Consider the following 23803-nt stretch of genomic DNA (forward strand, 5'->3'; position numbering starts at 1 on the left):
CCTCCGCGGCCTCTCTCACTCAGTCCCTCAAAAACCTCTCGGAACGTGTGTGCCGGTGAGGCAGCGTGTGGCCGCCCAGCTCCACACTCACCCTTCGGCGCGTGCTCTGCAATGACTACCCGACTCGGAGCGCTGCCCACCGTGTGCAGCTCCGTCAGTAGAGGGCAATGGAGGAACGTGAGAGGAGGAAGAAGCTTCTCTTCCTGCTTGTGGTGTGCTCTCTGGCTTCTGCTTGCTCCTGCTGCTCCAATCATTACCACTCCCCCTACCGTGTGGGGGCCCCCCCAGGGGTGCTCTGCTCCACCCAGGGTACCCCGTTCCTTAGCAACCTCACAGCCCTGCTCAGAGCCCAGTACCACCTCGCTGTGTCTTTCCTGCGGCACACACTTCAGGCCTCCCCTCAGGCTGCGCAGCTCCCCCCGTGCACCTGTCCACCAGCCTTGGCTTCCCTGCCCCCTGGAGCACCGTTTCTCATGGCCCTCCCAACATCAATGCCACAAATCCTAGGCCAAGCGCCACCTGCCAGGAAGCAGCCTCCCAACACCCTACTTCCCCTTACCCACCCACCTGGGCTCCCCTGTCCCTGGACTGCTTCCTCCTGCCTCACCACTGTATACCAGCTCTGGGCCAAACAACCCAGCAAACGTCTCTGCCATCTGGTGGGCTGCGATCTCCAATCAAGTCTGAACCCTAGCTTCAGGGAAGGCCTCCCCACCCCAAGTTTGTCCTTCCCTTGGTACCTTCCCTCAGCTCTGGTGTAGCCTTTAGAATTCTCTCCATGTCTTTCGAGTTACTGATAGCTCCAAGCTTAATACTTCCTTAGATTAAACCATCTCTGTTCAAATCACTGTGTGGTTTCTGCCTCCTGCTTGGACCCCGGCAGACACAGGCAAGTACCACTATTATTTCCTTTTTAGAGATAAGAGAATGTGATAAGCACGGGCGAAATGACTTCCTTGGATCATATGAGGAATGCAGCAGAGCTGGACACAAACCCAGGCCTGTTGGTTCCAAAGCCTTTGATTCTGCAGTAACTAGGGGTTGGTGTAAAGACATCACATGGGACAGAGAGATGGGCTTACCTCCCCTCAGCCTCCTTTCCCATGCTTTTATGTCCTGGGTATTCAGATTAAAACAAGGGCCAAAAATGGAAAAAAAAAAAAAAAAAAAAAAAAAAGACCGCTCCTAGAGGAAGGTTTTCAACAGTGAAGAACGTCGATGGTTCTCTCAAACTAATGGCCAACATAAACATAGAGGAAAAGAAAAAAGAAAAAAAATCTATTTAAAAATCTCTTTCACACATATTACATATGGTCAATATTCTGTTCCAAATACACTTATTATGAGGCTGATATTTGATTTTTGCCAATTTCCCCATCTTTGTCTTATCTGTTAAAATGTCTTATTTTCCTAAAGAGAGAACTAAAATCCCAGTTTGGGGTCTTGCCTGTATTCGTATTTGGCTCAGAGCAGCCAGATTTCTTGATGATGTACGTCCCATCAGCTCTCAGGGCCTCTGGTCCCCACCAGGGCGCTCAGAGGCAACACATAACAGCTTCCATATTCTTGGAAACAAGGCCCCGGGCTCCTCTTACAGTTTCTTCCTTGGGGATCACAGCAATGCGAGTCCTAATTAGCCTCAAAATAACAAACCCCAATATTAATGATCTTTCTTGAGTGTTGTTCTTCTCTTCCAACTTTGGTAGGGAAAAAAGTCCAATGTGAGGATTAACCATTTCCTGCTGATGAGACGTGAACTCCGACCTGTGAGTTAGGATCCCTAGGTTTGAGTCCTGGTTTTGCCACTCATTCTGTGGCCCTTTGAATTGTTGTAAATAAGGGGACTGGATTCTAAGCTTCTTTCCAGTTCTATTGTCCTTTGACCCTCGGACTCCTTTCAACTCTATTTAGTCGTAGCAAGTGAAATCCCAGCAGCTCCCATCACTGACTGCTCTCAGTGCACCTGGCAAATTGCTAAATGCCTTAAATACATTATCTCATTTGATTCTTGCTGTAAACCTATGAGGCAGGGGCACCCGGGTGGCTCAGTCGGTTAAGCGTCTGCCTTCAGCTCAGGTCATGATCTGGGGTCCGGGGATCGAGCCCCATGTTGGGCTCCCTGCCCAGTGGGGAGTCTGCTTCTCCCTCTCCCTCTGCCTGCAGCTCCCCCTCCTTGTGCACGCACTCTCTCGCTAATAAATAAAATTTTTAAAAATAAATAAATAGACCTATGAGGTGAGCACTATTATCTATTTTTACAGGTTCAGAGGGATTCAAGCGTAGAAGTAATAAAGCCATAGAACGAGTCCTCTCCCCAGATGAGTCACTGACTTTTTCCCCAGCCTAATGAATACGCTCCGAATAGGGTCCAGCAGAAGAAATGTGAAGGTAGATCCATCATTGATTTAAAAAAAAAACACGAAAGTCAGCATCAGACTCCACTGGCTAACGGCGGATAAGGCAGTGGGTGGAAGTAGTCAGGGGTGGTGAGAGCCGAAGTGGAGGGAAAGAGGCTTTAAACAGCACAGCCAGGTCCGTTACAGACATGGTCTGGTTAAATCCTGACAGCAACCAGAGGAGCTGAGCTTGTTATTCCCATTACACAGATGAACAAAGTGCGGTTCAGAGAGGTTAAGTAACTTGTATACACTTGTATACATCACCAGCCAGCAGCAAAGCTGTGATCGGAGTGTGTTGTTTGACTCCTTCTATTACACTACAGTGGGACGATGGTTGGTGGCCAGAGATTTCAGGGCCTAAGGAACCATCCATAGATTTATCAAGACCAAGGCGGTGTCAACTGACAATGAAATAATTGGTCCATTGGTGCAAAGGAAGAAAAAAATGTTTCTTCAAAAAGTCGGTCCCTCCTTGACATTGGCTGAGCGGAGATGTCCTGCATCGGAGGCCCAGCACCCCTGCAGGAGCTCTTTCTGGACAAGGGCTGCCTCGCCCAGGAGGGAGGAGGCTGGGGTCTGTGACTGATCCCAGTGGGGCTGACTTTAGGTTGGGCCCCAGTGAGGCTTTAGAACAGGCTTGTGGGAGGAAGCAGAAGAATATGGTGTGAGGCAGGCACAAGGCCTACACACACCAAGTCATCTTCAAAACAGAAAGAATCGATTGCTGTTCTATTTGTCTTTTGACCCCAGATGCTTAAGAAGAATCAAAGCAGGGCCTTCATGGAAAAAGGGAATGACTGACTGAGTACAAACACACATTATGCTGGTAAACTGGCTCTCCAGAAAACAAACGGACAAAAACAGTCCTGCTCTGTAGCACTTGTCAGTTTCTATGGTACAAATACTCCCAGTCCAAGCAACTAATGTTTTAACAACTGGCTTGCAAAATTCTAATCTTTTTTTTTTTTTTTTAAGTAGGCTCCATACCTAGCATGGAGCCCAACACCAGGCTTGAACTCACGACCTCGAGATCAAGACCTGAGCTGAGATCAAGTGTCGGACACTTAATTGAGCCACCCAGGTGCCTCAACAAAATTCTAAATATTTAATAACTGGCTCACAAGCCAGTGAAAGCCAGCTTTACATACCACTGGGTAACTAGATCCAAGGGTGCGCCATCTTGAGAAAGCAGCAGTCTTTTTGGACAGTGGCCCAGTGCCCTCCTTCCCCACTACGACTTTAGGTATACTAAGATATTCCCTGTCTTTTTACTTCTTGCAGTTTCTTCTGCCTGGAATGTTCTTCCCTTCTCTTCCTTCTCAGAAACTCCTATGCATCGTTCAAGACCAGGCTGAAAAACACTCTGTTAAACCTTCCCAAGCCTCTTTAAGCAAAGCTCATGCGTGATCTTTTGCCCATGCTTGTACCATCTGTTTAAGTTCCTGCTTCTCCCACTAGACCTTGGCGAGAAGGCCATGCTTACTTCATCTCTAAACTAGGGGTATGATACATAGAAGGCTCGCGATATCTGTTTGCTAAATGAATAAAGTTATAAACTTCTCTCTGGTTTCAAATTCGGCAGTGAGTGACACAACTCCTCAGCCTACGTAAAACGTCTGTTTCTCCAGAAGGCCCATGAAAGCAGTTCTAACGGCAGTAATTGGACGACAGTGGCCAATCCCAGCTCTGAAGGGATGTTTTGGGAAGACCCAGACTGCTACAGTTGGTCTTAAACATTTTGGTGATAAAAAAAAAAAAAAAGGTGGGAGACTTTAAGGCTGGAAGTTGAACCTTCTCTTAAGTTCCCTCCCAGCAAACCTATGAGGCTTCTACAGGGATCCACTGCAGGCAGGAATAGTGTCGCGCAGGGTGTCCCCTCAGGACTGCCATGAGAACACCAGCATCAAAGGGCAGAGCTATCTCAGACCGGCCATCTCAAACTGGGACCTTCCAACCTGCCAGAGGGAAGTGGAAGGAAGGAATGAAAGGGGATGAGCAAGAGAGAAAGAAAGAACAGTGACAGGAGAGAGTAGCAATGTTCTCTCCAGGAACAGGTGATAGCAGTGGGTCACAGCAATGATAAAATTAAGAAAATAAAAACACTGCCCTGAAGATTTATAGACCAGCTAACACAGAGCTAACTCGGCAGTAATTCGGGCTGGTAAAAAGCAGTAGGCCGTCCGCCATATAAGCAGCCCGTCCACATCAACGCTTCTGTGGACATTGTGACCACGCCGGTGTGTTGACACCACACGGTCCCCACGCCCCCGGGCACCAGGAGCGGTGGCTAACCCAGGGGAGAGGGTGTGCAGGGTTGATGCTGATGAGGGGGTTTTTCGCAAAGACAAGCTACCCTTGACTGGATGCAGATGGCCCAGTGAAAAATGAAACCTGCCAGCAGAGGCTGCCTTTATCAGCGGTAGGGGCGCAGGGGGGACGAGACTTCCCCATCCCCGGCCCGCCCGAACGAGCCTCCGGTTTCAGCACCATATCACAGACTGTCCTAATGAGTTCTTCTGACGGGGGGAGCCCGCACATATCTGCTTCTAGGAGTGCATCCTGGCAGTCCGGGGCATGGTACCGAACTCGCCTGCTGTTTGCATTCCGTCTGCCGGAGCCGGCAAGGAATGCCTGCAGCAGGAAAAGGGCTGCGACTCACCGGGACTGAGGGCCCTGCCTACACCGGCCCATCCTGCCGTTATCCTGGCCCCCCCCTTAACTTCCGGCTCGGGGATGGTGCCAAGAAAAGCCAAGAGGTTTCCCCAGGCACGCTCAGCCAGATACCCAGACACCCAGTGGGTACCCACAGTATCAAAGACAAAACAAGAGCAAGGGCTGCTGTATATTAACTTTCTACTATGTGCCAAGCACCGCACCAGGCAGCTGTCCCCATTTAACCAGTACAACTGTCCTATGAGGTCAATGCTATAGCCCCACCTTACAGATGAGCAAAGTGAGGGCTAAGTCAGCCTATCCAGAGTCACGGGGCTGGTAAGTGGCTGATCTGGGGAGTGAAACTGTGTTTCATCTATTCATAGAGCCTATAATCCTAAAAGGACAAGTGTGGAGAAGAGTGGGCAAAATGAAATGAAGTTTCTGGTGATTTGGCAGTAGACGGTCAGATAAATGAATAAATTTTTCAGTTTCATCCAGGTTTTTTTTTTTTTTAAGGATTTTATTTATTTGAGAGAGAGAAAGAGAGAGAGCGCACAGAAGAAGGGGGAGGGGCAGAGGGAGAGGAAGAGAGAGAATCTCAAGCAAACTCCCCACTGAGCACAGAGCCTGACGTGGGGCTCGATCCCAGGATCCCAAGATCATGACCTGAGCTAAAACCAAGAGCCAGACGCTTATCCGACGGGGCCACCCCAGCGCCCCCAGTTTTATCCAGGTTTAGTAGTATCATGGCGATGACCATGATTTGAGAGATAAACCTGCCATTATGGGTTAAACACACTCAGACCACAAATTCATTTCAGAACCTGGTACCAGAAGTTTTTAATCACTGCTGCTTTTGGTTTTTTGAGCCACTGCTCTGCTCATCTGGGGCACCCAACCAAGAAATGCAGCCAGCAACTTAGAAGGAAAGGGGTCTCCAAGGCCCCCAACTGGCCTGCAAACTGAGACCCATACAGTTCCCAATTCCTCGATACCGTCCCACTTGCCCACACACACCAGTGAAAAAAATATGCCTGCGTCAAGCCTTCTGAATACTTTTTCCCTCCCATTTGGGAAGGTGAACCAGCGGGAAGCACTTTGATGCGTTCAGAGAGGACCTTTACACAAAGGTCCTGCACGCCTTAAGGGGGGGGGGTGCTGGCCACTCCCACCTGACCGCACCCTCCTCTCTGAGGTGACCGACAGGTGGGGAAGTGACCTTGCATCGCCAGTCCCTTCAATCTCCTGAGTTGGGCAGGTCAAACAAAGACGATGGAGACAACTGTGCGACAAGAGGGATTTGGCCGGCGTCGCGCAGTGCAGCCCAGCTCTCTTCTGTGCAGTGGGGTGGACCACAGCTTGCTGGCAGGGGTGGCCCTGAGCCTGTCTGATGTACAGCCAGACACCTGACTGCCTTTGACTGACGGTACATGGGCTAAGCACCTGCAGGGTCCCCTTCCACCTTCTGGACACCCCTGGAGGCACCCAGTTTTGTTAGGAGAGGAAGCTCTGACGTTCAGAAGGTGTTTGACGTCTCACAGGTGTGATGGCAGAGCCTGTGCTCTTAGTGGCTGTGTCACGATGCTGGAATGTTCCTACCTCCTAGAGGACATGTTCACCCCACGGCCTGCTTCAACAATTCTCATGCTTTGCTCTGGGCTGTTCTAGGCTGCTCTTGTCAGAGGTGAACGGCTGCATCAGCAAACAAAACCATTGTGTTTTGCCACTAGTATTGAATGTTACTAGAATGGGGGAGTCTTTCGAAATCCACATCTCTACAGCTGCTTCTCCTGGGGCCTCGGGGCCACTGCCTAAAAGTGGTGGCAGCTTGTCTCCAGATGGCAGCTTCGGGAATCTTCCTCAGAACACACTTTGTGTTATCCACCCAGTGAATTCAAAGACCTCTTTATCATGCAGCCCCTCTTGATTATCTTCTCCCGAAAGATCTCTGTAAGCCCTGACCAAGCATCCCCATGCCCTTCTTCCCCTGCTAGGGGAGAGATTTGCTAGAGTTGGGGCTGGAAGGAAAGCTGTGTCCAAATTGAGGCCAGTGACATGGGTCATTATATTTTTAGACCTCAGAAAAATGGGGACAAGAGGCATCTGTGACAGTCTCCCTGGCCCTCTTCATTTGGATAGTAAGGGCCCAAGGACACCTTAGAAAAATGGAGGCTGCTTGCTGAGACGTGGGGACAGTCCTATCCAGGCACACATCCACAAGATTCCCCCTCCCCCACCATCACTAGACACGAACAGCTTCCTCCTCAGCCAGTTCCCTCTGACATTCAGCTCCTTGGGAAAGCAGGATGCTGCTTTTTAAAAGTACTCATTGACCTTGAACTTTTAAATGTGTTTCTCAATTTTCCCCTTTTATCACTGTCCGGCTAACATCATGCTATGTCATTTCTTAAGTTCCGGTATTTAATATAAAATACTGAATGAAAACATATTTTACAAAAGAGCTCTACAACTGGGTATGTGGGGAGAGAACACTTTGCCAATCGTGCCTGTTCTTTCTCCCCGCACTTGACAAACATTCCCAGTATCTGAACAAACAAGTGGGCGAGGCATCGCTGTTCCTCCTCTGGTTTGAGGGGCCAACAGGCCCTGGGACAGAAGGATAAACAGGCTACAAGGAAGGGGTTAAGAGTCGGAGTCGGGTGAGAATCTCGACTCTGTCATATACAAGCTGGATGACCCGGTGGGACTGATTTCTGGGAACCTGTTTCTTCATCTGTAAAATGGGAATACTCTCAGTAGAAGGCCTGGCTCCAGTCCACACACAAAGGTCCAATAAACGGCCCCATTATGATCACTTTCGTGTTCACGCTTGAGCACCTCCTCTGTGGGAGAGCCCTGGGTGTGTGTTCACAGTGCTGGCTCCGGTTCACGTGGGGGTCAGGCCCTGTCAGACAGAAGCCCCCTCTTCCTGTCAGACCTCCCTGACATCCACACTTCATCCCTCATCCGTCTCATCTTGCTTCCCAGAGCTGTCGGTCTCCCTCTTTCCATCCCTCCTTCCTCTTACTCCCGGAGTCCAGCTGCCTCCTCAGTGGCCCTCAGAGTCCTTGCCGTGTCAGGCCATCCTTCTTACCCGGCGTCAACATCCCCAGTGCTCCTGGGACGCTGCGAGGGGAAAAGCCGCCTGTTTCAGCCAACCCACCCCGAGCATTTATCTCAGCCCCATCTCCCCCGGACCAGCTTCAGTCCTCCCCTGCTCCATAAAAACATCTCGTTATCTCTTCAGCTCACGTGTGCTGATTGGGTCTGCCCTCGCGGCTTACATCTGCAATCCCTCCGTCTGAGGCTTCCACTCAGACCTGGCTGGTTTTCAGTCTGGGCCTAACGGCACCGCCTCTCCAGAGTCCTGGGTCTTGCGGGGTTTGTTCTCATCTGTCTCTGAAAACCAACCCTGTTCCGGACTTGCGTACGCATGGCTGGCTGCTGGCTGGGCTGGAAAGCCCCCAGCCCCTTCCTCTGCTGTTGGGCTCTCTCATTCCTTCTCAAGGCCGGCTCAAGAACTAACGGAATCAGGGTTTTGCTTGAAAACGGAGAAAAGCCCGGCACCCTCCCCTGAAGCAGCTACTTTCTCAGTGCAAGAAACCAGACCAGGTGTGACCGACATCATTTGATCATTTGAATTTACCTAGTAAGCTTTGCGCAGATCTCAATCACCTGATACATAAAACAGTCATTAGAAGCAAAGACCTAAATGAAAAGGGCCAGCACCTTCATATTTTCTTAGGGATTTGTCTTCCTTCCTGTGGCAGCTTGCTTTTCCTTACTGTCTTACACATCTACCTGTGAGAAATTCTTAGAAGCCACTCTGCCAGCTATGAGTCTTTGAAGAAAAATGCCCCCCAGTCGAGAACCACTGTTCTTCTCACATACACACTTCTCTCTGACACACCTGTGGGTCCAAGACAAGAAGTGCAAACACCCGGCAGAGAAGAGAGGGCTCCAGAAGCCGCTGCCTTTGCCCCTTGGTACCCAAGGTGCTAAGCAAGTGGTTCCTGGTAGGGGCAGGACATGGGGAATTCCTGCCCGCCAGCAAGGCTGCTGGCTCACGGGGAGGAAGTTCTCTCCAAAGCCACAGACTTCCAGCTTGTGGGTGTCAGGGAGGTCGAGGCCCACTGTGGCGATGTGGACCGCAGAAGGTTTATAAGGGCTCAATACTCAACACACTGCATCTCCCCCAGGGGTCCTCCCTGCTTGTGGTGAGTCACCAACAGAGGATGGGGAGACTGGGTTGGAAAACAAACCTCCTCGATGGCCTCACCGGGGCTAACACATGCAGCATGCCTGTCCCCACTCACAGCTCCACGGGCCACCGCACCACAGCCCCAGGCCATCTTCCCTGGCTGTTCCCTCTCTGGTCTAGACAGGTTCAGTGTGGCCCCAGGACCATCAGGAGCGAATCTTATCGGACACCTTCCAGCAAGTATTTATTGAGCCCACTCTCCAGGTCCTTGCTACGGAAGGGGTGGTTCACAGCCCAGCTCGGAGCTTGTGAGAACTGCAGACTCTCAGGCCCCACCCCAGAACTTCCAAATCGGAGCATGGCCCTTAGTGATTCTTCAGGTGATGTATATGGTCGCTGAAGGTTGAGAATGCCTTTCTGTGAGTAACCCAAGAAAGGGAGATCTGCTCCTCTCGAGCAGCTCCCAGTCTGGTTGGGAAGAGAGCACTCACAGATCCGAAACAACGGAGCAGAGTACAAGTCTACTTCATCAAGCATGATTTGGTGGATACTGAACACCGAGACCAAGTCCTGCCTCGGCTTCCTCGTTTGTAAAGTGGCAATAACACTTGCCCTGTTGACCTTACAGATTGTCCTGGATGGGAAAGTGTTACACCCACAGAAGATACTATTTAATGTTACATACGTAGACGTCTACACAAGTTCAGAGATGAGAGGGCTAGGGATGACTGGAACGGTCCGTGAAGATCCAGCAAGACGAAGGGGGCCTTTCAAAGATACTGAACCATACACCGAATTAGACACTATAGTAAAGCAAGAGGGAAAATGCACACGTTGACAAGTGCACCAGAGCCTCACTGGAGCTACAGAGAGCTCCCCCTGACCAACGTTCACCAGCTTTCACCCTGACAACTGACTGATGCTCAGCTCCGTGGGTCTCAGAAGCACACACTCACTGCCACCAGAGCCTCACAGGAGACACAAAGCAAGCAGATGTCGTCTCTATGTGGATGCTGGCAAGAGCCCTATTGCTGCAAACCTCACCTCTGGTCGGGGATACATGAAAATGGATTTGTCATTTTGCAGGGCTGACCAACGAAGATGGGGATGTCTGGGGGCAGAGCTAATGGAATATTACTCAGCCATCAAAAAGAACGATTTCTCAACATTTGCTGCAACATGGACAGGACTGGAGGAGATAATGCTAAGCGAAATAAGTCAAGCAGAGAAAGACAATTATCATATGGTTTCACTCATTTATGGAACATAAGAAGTAGGAAGATCGGTAGGGCAAGAAAGGGAAGAAGAAGGGGGGTAAACAGAAGGGGGAATGAACTCACGAGAGACTATGGACTCTGGGAAACAAACTGAGGGCTTCAGAGGGGAGAGGGGTGGGGGAATGGAATAGGCTGGTGATGGGTAGTAAGGAGGGCATGTATTGCATGGTACACTGGGTGTTATACGCAAGTAATGAATCATGGAACTTCACATAAAAAACTAGGGATGTACTGTATGGTGACTAACATAATATAATAAAAAATATTATAAAAAATAAAATTTTAATGAACAAAAAGAAAAGAAAAGAAAAGGAAATTAGCAGGTGAGTTCTTACGTAATCAGTTCCCTAGGTAATGCTTTTTAAGCCTTTGCTATGTCCTAGATGTTTCCTTTTCTCCCTTCCCTCCTTCCTTCCTCCCTCCCTCCCTTCCAAATTTAATCTTCACAATAATCCTATCAGGCAGGGGAATCCTCTGTCCCTACCCTACAGAGGAGTAAACTGGGGATTTAGGATTTGAACCCAGGTTGGTCGGCTTACCGAAGCCCATGACCTTAACTGTCGCCCGCTAAGCCGCTAGGGCAGTGTGAGAATCTCTGGTCTTCCTCCTGCCGTTGAAACAATGTGGCTTTGCTTTTGTTGTGAAACCTGGCTCGCTCTGACTTGCTGACGTTGCCATGCTTGTCCTGAGCTTCTCCAGAGAAATGCTGTCTTCTGGCAGGAAAAGATAAAACCGGCTGATACAAATGAGTCACCATACTCGCTATAATTAACAGTGATGCAAGAGCCAGATGCAAACGAAGAGGGGCCTCAGGACCGGACTTTTAGGCGGCCCAAACTCTGAGCTGCGGTCTGCTCGGGATACATTGTAAATGAAGAGGAGTAGCTGGACGCATGCGCACTCCAGCTCCTGGCGCTGGGAGGGGCGGCACCAGCTCAATGTCCTTACTTACGGCGGAGAGACCATACGCCAGAACCAGACAGAGTTCATAGTTCATACATAATGCAGACCTTTGCTTTTACACTCGGCTGTCCTGGAAAGTCTAAGCAGTTTTGAACCTGCTGAGCTGACGCATAGCAACTACAGTAGGCAACTCCGTTGTGCCCGGTGTTCAGCCCATGGCCCCCTGCCTGCAGTATGTACCTGTGAACTTTCCAGAAAGACCAGTCATCATTAGCATCCCTATTCTCATTTGCTGACCTGCAGTAGCAAGTGATACGAGGATAGCCTGATTAAAATAAGCCCCAAGCGCTTCCCACCATGCGATCCACAAACCCCCGAGCACAGCCCGAGTGCCATCCCTTTGAAAGGATGCTAGCTGCTTCCAGGATGGGCAATTGCCTCCTGAGGTTCGACAGGGAGAAACAGGGCAGTCAGGACGTGGACAGACTACACTAGTGATCATCGATGTCCAGCAGCATCTTCTTACCTGTTTCAGACAGTCTCAACTGTTCTTAAGAGTTGAACACAATGCAGCTGATACAATCTTGCCACTTTCCTTTTGAATAGACTTTAATTGAGAGTGAAGTGAAAAATGCAGGTTACATTTTTAGTGTTATCATTGATACGCTGTAAGATCAACACCAAACAGTGATGCATCTAACATTTATACATTTCCTAAGTTTAGTTGTCAAAGAGCAAATCATTATCAGATATATATATTTACACAATAATTTCAAGCAACAGTAAATAATAAACACCCTCCTTTAAGCACACACGTGCACGCACGCGCACACACACACACACACACACACACCTTTAAACAATGGATTTCCTCACACTAGTAAGTCTCATTTTGTCGCATACACTGATAGACTCAAAGTTACTTAAAAACAGTCTTATCAGTGGAGATCCTGGACCAGCCCAATTTTCTTCTAGAATCACTTTAATTTTTACAACCTGAAGCCACACACCCAACGTGGTCTGTACACTCTAAGGACACCCCAGATGATAAAAATGAATCCCACTTCCTTTGTGTGAGGAGATATGTACGTCTCGGGAGATGCTTGTGATTACAACTCAAAAAAGTCGAAAATAAACAAAACCAAAATCTCAGATCTTCAAGCACAGTTTCTAAACAGCGTTGTGCTCATGTTAACATTGAATTAGCCGAACGGGAAGATTCTTTTAGATTTCTCTACAGAGGTACTGGTTAGTTCTGGTTCTTTCTTCAGCTGCTTGAAACGCACACATTTTTAAAGGTGCCTGGTAGCATTACATCTGCCTTCCAGGTTAGCGGCCTGCCTAACCTCCGGAATGCCGGACGGGACTCAGCCCCAGCGCTTTGCTCTCTGATTTATTTCTGGCTGTTAGTAAATGGAAACCATGACAAAGTTTACATTAGCAGACACATACACATGCCCCGGCCTATAAATATTCTATGATGGAAAATGGTACAATGACTCCATTCCTAGTGAAGAGGAGCGTAAAAGGAGAAGAAGAGGGGGCGGGGGGACATTGTCAACAATGGCTCTTCTTACAGTGGAAAATCCAGACCAAATGGCGGAGATGGGCTTTTAACTAACTGGACACTGACAGCCGCTTCTCCAGGGCCTTTGAGTCAACTAAAAGCAAGCAGGGCAGAGCCCGACCCCTCTGGGCAAACCTGGTAGGATCCGGTAGGACAAGCATCTTGTCTTGGAAGCTGGATGAAGACGATCACCGGCCATTTCCTTCTTAGAGAGGTGAGTGAGGAGGAATTTTAAAGTCAGGTTTGGAAGGAGTTCACACACTGTCCTGCCTGGGACATAGACGTGTCCCGTGTCGGACCCCCTCAAAGCGCCAGCTGGAGTTTGGTCATGTTTCTCTGGTGCATGTTGTGATGGCGGACTAATTCGTCTGAGCGGGCAAACTTTTTCTGACAGCTGGGCCACCGACAGCTGAAGGGCTTTTCACCTGTGGACACAACTGCCAGTCAGAGATGCTTGCAGCGGACAGACTGCACACAAGTTCAACTATCAAAGGCCCGAGCTAAACCATCCCAAGGCACGCACTCCCGATTCCCTCTAGTTCTTTCCCTAGGCTAACAAATCGGGCTCATTCCACGGGCAGCCTTGAAATGGCAGCACCTCGGGGCCCTTAAGGATTAAACTACGATAAAAAGCATAAAATATTATTAAGTCAGAGGACTGGGGAAATGGCAGAGAAGGCAAGAGTCCAGTTAATCCAAGTGTCTGGGCAATTCAAATGTAATCGAGGGGGAAACATCTGTTTCAACCTTTGCTGTTAGACCGTTTTGTGAATTGCATAAGTGTTTCCCCTCCACTGTCTTCCCAGGGAATTGAGCTTGACTGGGCTGCAGGAGCTCAGAATCATCACCCTGGATATTACTGACTGATTGCCCCTTGTAGTAGAGCTCTCACTGTAACTTTAATACGTCCGTCTGTGTAGATATTCGGGATGGGCTGGGTATTTTAAGATAAGTCACTGATTCCAGTTTGCAGGATATTTTCTTCTTTTACCTTAAAGTGTTATTCAGAGCATAATCCCCGTTCTAGTTGAGACACAGTTATAAGATTTTTAACGAGGCTGCCAAAAGATCGAAACCTCTCCATCTAAGGAGCTCTCAGAAGTTCCTTTCAAGACTCATTCTGAACAGGGAGGATAATCAGCATTTATGAAGTGCCTAGTATACGCCCAGCCTTGTCGTGGGCACCATCTACGTAAGTCATTTCGTGTATTCTTTAAAACAGCCCTGTAAGAGAAGCATTAGTATCCCTACTCTGGAGATGAGGCTAGACCGATAGTGAGGGCAGATCCAAGCTGCACTTAAATCCAGGTCTGTCTACTCTAAAGCCCATGCACTTGGCAGTATCCCACCTCCCAAGCCTGGCCCTAATGGAAATAGAGCTGTGGCTTTATCCTAAGTAAAAATGCCACAGGAGCCAATCTCTGTACCATCAGAGAGATCTTTCCAGGATATCTCTGGTTCCACTTTGCCTCCTTTGAGAACTACTGGTTGGGACAAGCAGGGAGCAATGTCCCAGGGGAGGTGTTGTCCCAAGGTTAAACTGAGGGGCTGATCAAATACAGGGTAAAACAGTCTGCCAGCGACGTGGGTCATTTTGGACACCGGCGGATATGCACAGGGTTGGAGGAGGAGGGGGGCAAGATACAAAGGATGATAACTAAGGAAAAGAAGAAACACCAGAGGCACCTGAGTAAGGCGAGAGACGTCCGTCCCAGCAACTCTGAGGCACAGGTGCCTTTACCCTGTGTATAAATGCAGCCTCTTCGGGCTGAGGATCTGCAACTGCACTGGGGGTCATGACCTCCTGTTTTCCTTCACCTCCCATTCACTGTTCCTCTGCTCTTCCTGATCCGGCTCCTGGCCGTCCGCCCCAACCTCCAGCCATGCTGTCAAAAGTCATCTTCTAATGGACAAAGCCCAACCCTTTCTCTTGTTGGCCTTCACTCTCCTCAGTCTCTCAATGGCACTCAGCTTTGCTGACCTTGCCTCTCCTCCTGATTCCTCTCCTCCCTGGGCTGTGAGAGCCTATGCTCTCTCTCCAAGAAAGAAGGCTGAGGGACATGGTGGGCTGGGAGCAGAAGGAATTGGGTTTGCTATTTACTAGCTTTGGGACTGGAGACAAATCATCTCATTGCTACGTGCCTCAGTCTCCTCATCTGAAAACTGGGGATAAAACAAGCCTACCCTCCTCTTCTTACAAGGATGTTGCAAAGATACAGCGGGATAACCCTGAGCCTTGGCCCTCCTTCCAAAGCTGAAACATACACTATTTTCATTCTGAATCACACCAACCTTGTGCAAAAGCAAAAACTTTCAGCGACCAGTGAATACATGTCCTGTTCCCCTCTCTATACTAGTACAAAGGAAATAATATCCAGATGCTGATATGAGTCTGGCAGAAACCATGTCTGCTCCTGGGACCTTAACTTCTGGCCCAGCATGGATTCGGGTCTCTGAAAATAGTGTCAAGAAATGTGAGCTCTCCAAAGAATAAATATTTGGCTTGTGAGAATTTCTGCTATTCTTCTGTGAAGTTGACGATCCTATCAAACTGAGTGACACCATGTGTCAGCAGCAAACTGGGAGCAGTGAGGACCTAGCCCATCTCCTCCTTTCTTTCTGGACACGCAGTAAGAGAGTGTTCTTTTCACATCTCCCTTAAAGATAGCCACGCACTGTTCTTTCTCTCAAACCCTACTCAGAACTTCTACACTGGTCTTTTCCAATCTCTCCCATCACAAACACTTCATTCAACAGTATTTTTAAAAAAAATAATGAAAAATAAATGTGAAGAAAAGTTTACGCACTTGTTTTACCTGTATGAGTCCTGGTGTGGGTCTTCAGGTGGTCAGACCGGGAGAACTTTCGCTGACAAGTTTTACACTGGAATGGTTTCACACCTAAATGGACAGAGAAGGTCTAGCCGCAGCCCTAACGATGTGGGAGCATAATGAGGCCCCCAGGGCCAGCTTCCTGGAGGTGGCCGGAGGAGCCGGGCATTTCCAGCCCCCTGACGACGTCTGCCTCACCCTCAGATGTCCCCCATGCCCCAGGCCTGGCACGGACCACCTGATTCCGCACAGTAATCCCTGAAGACCTGCTTCTGTCTGGGGAACAGCTATTCCTTAACCACAAACGTCCAGCTTCCCACCAGAGTCTCGGCTGTGTCCAAGACTGAAAAAGTGAATCACACACTACAAATTGGATTGTGCTTCCCACCACCCTGTTCTTCACTGCTACTCAGCGTATCATCAGCAAATGGCTAGTGGGATCCCACTGTTCTGCGGTTTGCAGGAGAAATGTGGGATGTTTCTTTGTATTTTTTTTTTTTTCTTAAGAAAAGGAAAATCTCCAGAGATGGGCGGTGGGGGAGGGTGCGATTATTGGGAAAAGCTAAGCAAGTGGCTTCTCACATCCATATTCAACAACAAAGAGAATCACAAAATCAACTGCAACCCAAGAGAACATACTGCCAGCAATGAGAAGTGAGCCTACAAACCTGTGTGTCTCCTTTGGTGTCTTTTGAGCTGGTCTGAACGAGAAAACCTTCGTTCACAGTCCTTGAAGTCACACTGGTATGGTTTCTCACCTTGGGGAAGACACATATTCCATTTGAAAATGCCTCTGGAAATGGGGATCAAGGGAACCTCTCCTACTGGGACTGAGGGATCCCAAAATGCCTAAGGCATGTGGGTAGACCTTGTTAGGGTGCTGCTATGTGAGGCTGAAGACCCCCCTGCACACAGGCTCCTGGACAGTGAGTGTAGAACGGGGGACTAGTTATATGAGGATGGTCCCTGAGCTCTAAGTTATAAGTGGAGGGGAGCTCAGGTTCTGAAGTCGGACACTAGGGTCACACCCAGCTCTGCCACTTAGAGCTTTGGGTGAGGTGCCACTTCCTTATGGAGAAAGGGGGCCAATAATCTCACAACTTCAAAAGATTTATGAACAGATTGAACCAGGCCATCCACATAAAGGGCTTCTTTGCCCAGTGCCTTGCACAGAGGCACTGCTCCAGAAAACTACTGGCAGAGAATCTTTAGATAAATAAGAAGCCAAAGAAGTCTTAACTCTTCAACTGAGTTGGAGGCAGAATTCTGGGATGGCTAGCCTTGAAGCTGGCCCCATACAATAAATGTTTTATGTTTTATGGCCTAAAGATTTGGTGTTCCCTGCTACTGACTTCTCATTTCTGGATCAAGCCTAACATTATGAGACACTCAAGTGAAACCAGGAACCAAAGTGTTTAGAAAGGTTTCAGTATTCCTTTATCCAAGAAAAGTCGGTAGTGGGATTACGCAACCTTCTGCCTCAGAAGGGAGAAGCCCCACCCCTGTCCTTGCTAGAGAAAGTTCAGCCAAATACTGGGAACGAAGTTCCATGAGTGCACTGAGCGACCTTGGGTCTTCCCACCTTCTTATGAGAATTCTGAGTCACTGGTATTCTGGGATGGAGAGCAAGCCATCCCAGGACCAGTTGTTCTTTCTGTTGCAGGGCATTCCCTCATCGTCTTTCCGGCCTCATAACCTCCTCTGTTCCCCTAATTAATCTGTACTCCTGCTGTACCAGAGCTCACCACTCCCCACATCTGCCTTGCACTTTGCTCACACCAAATGCACCTATGTCCTTTGTCCCTATCTCCACATTCCTCCCCGTCAAAAAGTCTACTGTCCGTCCCTCACCAATGCCACCTGCTTCCTCTGCAATGCCTTCCTGGAAATTTCACGTTCAGATCAGAAACCCTTCCTTCCCTCAGTACACAATGTATTACAGAACATCTAACATGGTAGACTGCGTGCAGGGCTACCTTGCCCCGGGGGCTGGAAAACCCTGAGGGCGGGAGCCTTTCCTTCACTTTGTATTTATATTGGGCCCAGTGACTTGTACTTCAACGGCCCTACTCAAATTTCTTTTCCCTGCCTTTCTGCTTCTGCTCCTTCTTTACTTCCTCTACTGCACCCTACCAGCCCTTTGATGGGTAGCCCAAGCCCTTCCTCTTCCTAGGATGACTTTAGCTCAAATCAGCAATTCTCAGCTCCTCCAGCCTCTGGTTTAGTACACGGCCATATACTCTCTTAGTCTCTTTTCATTTGTGTGTATCCTAGCTCCAAAACAGACCATCAACTCTTCGAGAAGGGGGTTTTAACTTGGAGTTAAAAGCCATGAGTGTGGGTCCTGCTTCCACTATATGCTACCCACCTGGTAACTGGTCAGTGTGTGGGGATTAAATGAAATAATGCATGTAGAGAGTCTGGCACATAAAAAAATTTAATATAAAAGTACTTAATATAATAATCTTACTATTGTCATATGTAGATAAGAAAAGACTCCTTTCTTTCAAGAAAAGGGCTGCAGGACTGTTAAATACCAGGCTGCTCTCCTTGACTTCTGCAAAGAAGAGCTTCTTAAAGCCTCCGGCGGGCTTGGGGATCATGGCTACCTTGTGCACTGCTTCCCCTTCACACAGACATCTCCCCCTCACCGCTTGCTAGGTGCCTCTTCCCAGTCAAGGTTTCTACAGCCATATTGCCTTCAGTGTATTCCCTTGCATTTCTCCAGCCACAATTTTAGTTTATCATTTTCTTTATAACCTTCACAGATACTTCTCAAACAATCCCATTTGGGGAAACATGTAAAAATACACCAGATCCCTAGTTCTCTCACATTTAGCCTCAGAGCATGTGGTCTACTGAGTGCAAGCTCAGGTCTGTACTAGACCTGCATCCTCCAGACACAACAACTTAGCAAAGTCCAACGATCCGAAGAGATGTGAATACAGCCTGCTCTCTTCTTCCACTTCCCCAAAGCAAAATAAGCAGTAATAACAAAACAGTAAGGGTAACTGTAACAATGAAACTGTCCCTCCAGTTACAGGAAAAAAAAAAAAAACAGAAGCAGCTCCCCTGTAGGAAAGCCTGTGTTTCACATTGCTTCCCTGCAGTGGGAACCCAACCACACTCCCGTCCAGTGCCCACAAGGCCAAGAGCAAACATTTGTGAAACGGCTGTTCACACTGAAGAGGGCCAACAACCAGACGAGGCCAGTTATCTTTCCCAGAGGAAGGCAGATCCCTTGACCTGTGCGAAAATTCAATTTTCCTTGACACATAATCAAAAATCATTTTTTTAAGATTGAAAACAAAAATTAAACCTACGAATCCATCTTCCCATTCCTATCGGGTTGGTTATTACTAACCCAAGTAGTTTAGTTTTTCTTTGGACCACCTCTCCTTAAGTCTTATTAACCTCGCCCATCTCAAAACGGTCTGATTTGCAAACTCCCAGAATAGGTCCCCTCTCTTTAGAGATGCTAATAGTAATCTAATAGTTACATTATTGCTTTTTCAGACCTATTGACATAGGGTACTATACTAGGTGCTTCATATCTAATGCCTTGCATTTAACTTGATTTTAAAAGTTAATCTAGACTTGGGGCGCCTGGGTGCCTCAGTCAGTTAAGCATCCAACTCTTAATTTCAGCTCAGGTCATCATCTCAGGTCATGAGATCGAGCCCCACATGGGGCTCCACACTCAATGTAGAGTCAGCTTGAGACTGTCTCTCCCTCTGCCTCTGTCCCTCCCCTGCTCATTCTTTCTCTCTCTCTTTCTCAAAAAAAAAAAAAAAAAAAAAAGTGAATCTAGTCTTCACACTGGAATAAAATAGGCATTACCACCTCCATTGTCCGTGAGACAAATGAATTCTAAAGACAGGTTAAGTAACTTGCTCAAGGTCTCAGCACTTGGTTGTGAAGCCAGAATTCAAACACAAGAAGTCTCTTTAGTTCGGTGGATCTTTTTCCACCACTCTGCTCTGCCCTTCGCGAAGACACTTCACTGAATTCTTTATTAAAGGATGGACAGTCAGGACGAAAAATGCCCCTGCAGCCTTTTTTTTTATCACCTTGGCCAGACCTTTCAAAGCACTGCCTACTGTCAATCCAAGACATTTCCTGTGTGCTTAGCAGTGTGACAGCCAGGGGCAGGACCTCTTGAACCACCCTTGCCCAGGCCACTGGAAACAAGGCTGGACAGGGGACACACTTACCAGTGTGCTTCCGGCTGTGCATCTGTAAGTGTGACAGCTTAAAATATCTCTTATTGCAGCCCGGGTAAGCACACATGAAGGGGCGTTTCTCACTGGTCTCAGATGCCGACCGGACAAGAGTCGGAGCAACCCCGGGCACACGTCGCACATCCTACAAGCAGAGCATGTAAGAGAAACGGATGCTTTAAACCACATGTGAACATTCACGTCCATCCCGAGGGGAACTGAGCGTTGGAAAATACCCAAAGAAGGAATGACACATATAAGGCCTAAAACCACTCCCATCCATACCCCAGATGCTCACAGCAGACATCACTAATGGATGACAGATCAGGACGTGCTACAGTGCAGCATGCCAACCTCATCAGTACTGTTTAGGGTTGCTGATACAGGGGATCTGGAAAAGAAGTGCTGGTGACTGCGAGAGCTCCCGATCCAATCTGTCTCTCAGCCTCTCCACTTGAGGCAGCAAGGTCTGGAAGTCCAAAATCCCAGAATCTATTTCCTCCCACTTGGACACATGGCCACATGGCCACATGACCTCAGGTCCAGTCTGCAATGGGTGGGGAAGTCCATATTAGAGAAAAATATGGGATACTGAATGAACCCCAAACTGACCAGATGTTCCACGTGAGAGTAAATGACAAGGAAAAAGGAGCCCCTGAGAATTGGGGGTTCTCTCTGTGAAGGGGCTGAAACCCCTAGAGGCCAATGGTGTGGCCAGTGTAATCGCTTAACAGCAGAAAACACTGTGTCTGCCTTCTGGCATGTTCCATGTCCTTCACTGTTGATTCCCTTTACCTTGTGGGCGTGGGTATGTGTATGGTCAGTTCTCCATGACAAGGTGCTAAGGGGACACAGCGAGACAAATTCTCCTTCCTGCTCTCAGGATCAATGACTCATAGATGGGAGTAGTGGGCCCCAGGGGCCACTGAATCCTCCTCATTCTCTTACAGATGTGCAAGTCAAGACCAAAAAGCACACCCATGTTTTGTGTCAAGACCCGGGACTGCCTCTGAGCTTAACCCATTCCCTGCCCTGTGTATCTTCCACACCATACTTACATTCTAGATTCTATTTCGCAGTGCCTCGCACTGTGAGATCTTCTTTTTTGAAGGAAAAGTACTATGGTGACATACAAATTTGCTGTCGATAGGCCACAGCATCTCAAGGCAAACAGTGGCATAAATTTAAATGGCAAGCCAGCCATGTTTGACTGTCAGACTCAAGGAGAAAATAAGTCGGTAGTGGAACAACACCTGTGAGGTCTGGAGTCTATCAGCAGCCATGACAGTGACTCTGACAAACTGGGCTTGGTGGAAAGGAAGGCAAAAGGGGCTTTCTTCATTTCCTTTGGTTGAATCTAGATGCAGTGCACACAGCAACAGGATATAAAATCGTGTTGTCCATGTCAGTCAAAAATCCTGGTGGAAGATGCCAGGAGGAGAGACAGGGATGACTCTTCCTGTACCTCCATCAGATTTCGTATATCTGCAACCCTCACCTTTATTGTCAGCCTTGGAAGGTTCGGGCTGAGGGAGCACGCTATTCTATCTCCATGATGCTCAATCGGAACATCTCAGAGCTACCTGCCCCACAGCCCGTGTGGGGACCTGGCTCACACACAACTTATGTCTAGGGCACTGCGGACTATTCTGGTGAAAGTATCACCACTGTTACTCGTGTTACAGCCACTGAGGCACAAGACAAAGTCACAAATGCAGACTCTTGGTAACTGTGTGTGGTTCTGACCTCCCAAAGAGGCTTTGCTGAGGTGGCCTGCCATGGACTTTCCTGAATTCTCCAAAATGTTTATCTTTTTACTTTACTTTCCTCACTCTCCTTGGAGGCCCCTCTCCCCCAAACTGTTCACAGCTCTCTGTCTGCCTAAGAAGCAATGCAACATGGTACTTAAAAACAGGGGTTCCAGAATCAGACAAGACTTGTGTTATGACTAGCTATGTGTCGGTAGACAAGTCCCTCATCTTCTCTGGACTTCGGTTTCCTCATCTGTAAAATGGACATAATGGTACCCACCTGTAAAGGTGCACTGAGGACTAAATGGAAAAATAAAACACAGACACGGAAGAACCTTAAGTGCATATTACTAAGGGTCAGAGGTCAGTCTGAAGAGGCCGCAAACTGTATGATTCCAACCATACGGCATTCTGGAAAAAGGCAAAACTATAGAGACAGTAAAAAGATCAGTGGTTGTCGGGGAGGAGAGAAAGGAGGGAGACATGAATAGGTGGAGCACAGGCATTTTTATTTTTAGACAGTGAAACTATTCTGTACTACAATTTAACGGGAGACGCGTGGCATTTGCATTTAAGAAAACCCGTGGAACAGCACAAAAAGCCAACCCTGATGTAAACCATGGACTCTCATTCACAGTAATGTTTCAAAAACAAGAATAACGTATCAATACTAGCCCATCAACTGTAACACGTGTATCATACTGAGGCAAGATGTTAATCACAGGGAGGAGGAGGAAGAGGAGGATATGGGAACTCTTTGTACTTTCTGCACAATTTTCCCTTAAACCTAAAACTGATCTAAAAAATTAAGTCTATGAAGACAAAAAGCCCGTATATAAAATTCAGCACAAGGCCTGGCATATAAAAAGTGTCCAGCACCAACACGGGGGTGCTGTTATTGTCATTATTTATTGTTATTGGTAGAACACTTGGCAAGAGAAGAGTCAACTTCGGGTACTTGACAATCCAGACCAAGTCAAAGGTCTGACTTGGAAGCCAAGGGTCCAGGTCATTCATTGCAAAAGCTGCACAACCCACCTGGAAAGGTGAATTAAGCAGCAGGAAGAGTGGAGGGATGGGGTTCTGCCAGAAGCATCTCAGTCTGAGTCAGGCACGTGGCCGTGGTCACAAGGACCTGTAGGGAGGAGGCTGTCCTCTCTGCCCCAGTGGAAGAGGAGAGGTCCCTATTGTCAGAGGAGCCTGTAATTAGGAACAGACTTACCAGGGCCAAATGGCCATCAGCAGGGAAGCGACAGGTTGTTGCAAAGGGAAGGAGGCATGGAAGTCCCCTTCGAGTGAGGGCCCCCCACGTTCTCACCTGAATGCCCCTGAAGACGCCGTGGGTGTGTATTCTGTACTGGGCACTGCAGAGAATGGGGGTTGTGTGGTTGTCACTCTCATACCCTGTGCCGTGGCTGCGAACACAAAGCAAGGACAAGGCTCAGGTCGGTCCACCGGGGCCTCTGCACTAGAAGGCATGCTTTCCAAAACCTCAAGAGACAATGACAGTTGGCTTGTGCGTCCCTCCACTGGGGCTACTCTGGAAACAGGACTTGGTGAAGGGTGGGGCCGCTCCACCCTCGCGTCTCACCACCACGCAGCCCTCCCTCACGCTCAGGTTCTCAGGGCTGGCCGTCTGGGCCTATGCCTCTCAGACAAGCTGGGAAAAGTCACCGTGGCAGGACTTCATCCCCGGCAAGTTGGTTACCATCCAGCCGGCGAACTGACAGCCGCGACTATCTCAGGAACGAGCAGCTACCTCAAGTTTCACATTAAGTGCAATAGATTTTCGTCGGCACCTCATGACTCAGTTTTTACCAGACAGCACCAAGAAAGTGATGACACGGAAGAAATGTCACATTCTCCGAAGTGGGGATTACACATCTGTGGCCCTGCTCCCCTTAACCTACAGATCAGTTTTCAGGATCATCTTAACTCTTCGCAGCCAACCCACGGCATCAGTGGACACTGGATAATCCCACCCAGCATTAGACTGGCT

General features: G+C 48.5%; 1 protein-coding gene across 2 annotated transcripts in view; it reads right to left on the reverse strand.

Annotated features, from left to right (window-relative positions):
* Window positions 1–12031: 12031 nt before the first annotated feature.
* Window positions 12032–23803, reverse strand: part of WT1 (WT1 transcription factor) — a 47261-nt gene continuing 35489 nt past the window's right edge. For both annotated transcript variants that reach the window (XM_057317302.1, XM_057317301.1), the window contains 5 exons: window positions 23123–23219; window positions 20048–20198; window positions 16502–16591; window positions 15810–15902; window positions 12032–13427 (listed from right to left, as the gene is read on the reverse strand). In XM_057317302.1, coding sequence (XP_057173285.1) covers window positions 13306–13427; window positions 15810–15902; window positions 16502–16591; window positions 20048–20198; window positions 23123–23219 — 553 coding nt within the window. In that variant the 3' untranslated portion in view covers window positions 12032–13305. The remainder of the gene's footprint in view (window positions 13428–15809; window positions 15903–16501; window positions 16592–20047; window positions 20199–23122; window positions 23220–23803) is intronic.

Source organism: Ursus arctos, unplaced genomic scaffold, assembly GCF_023065955.2.
Source record: "Ursus arctos isolate Adak ecotype North America unplaced genomic scaffold, UrsArc2.0 scaffold_23, whole genome shotgun sequence".
NCBI classification, from domain to species: Eukaryota; Metazoa; Chordata; class Mammalia; order Carnivora; family Ursidae; genus Ursus; species Ursus arctos.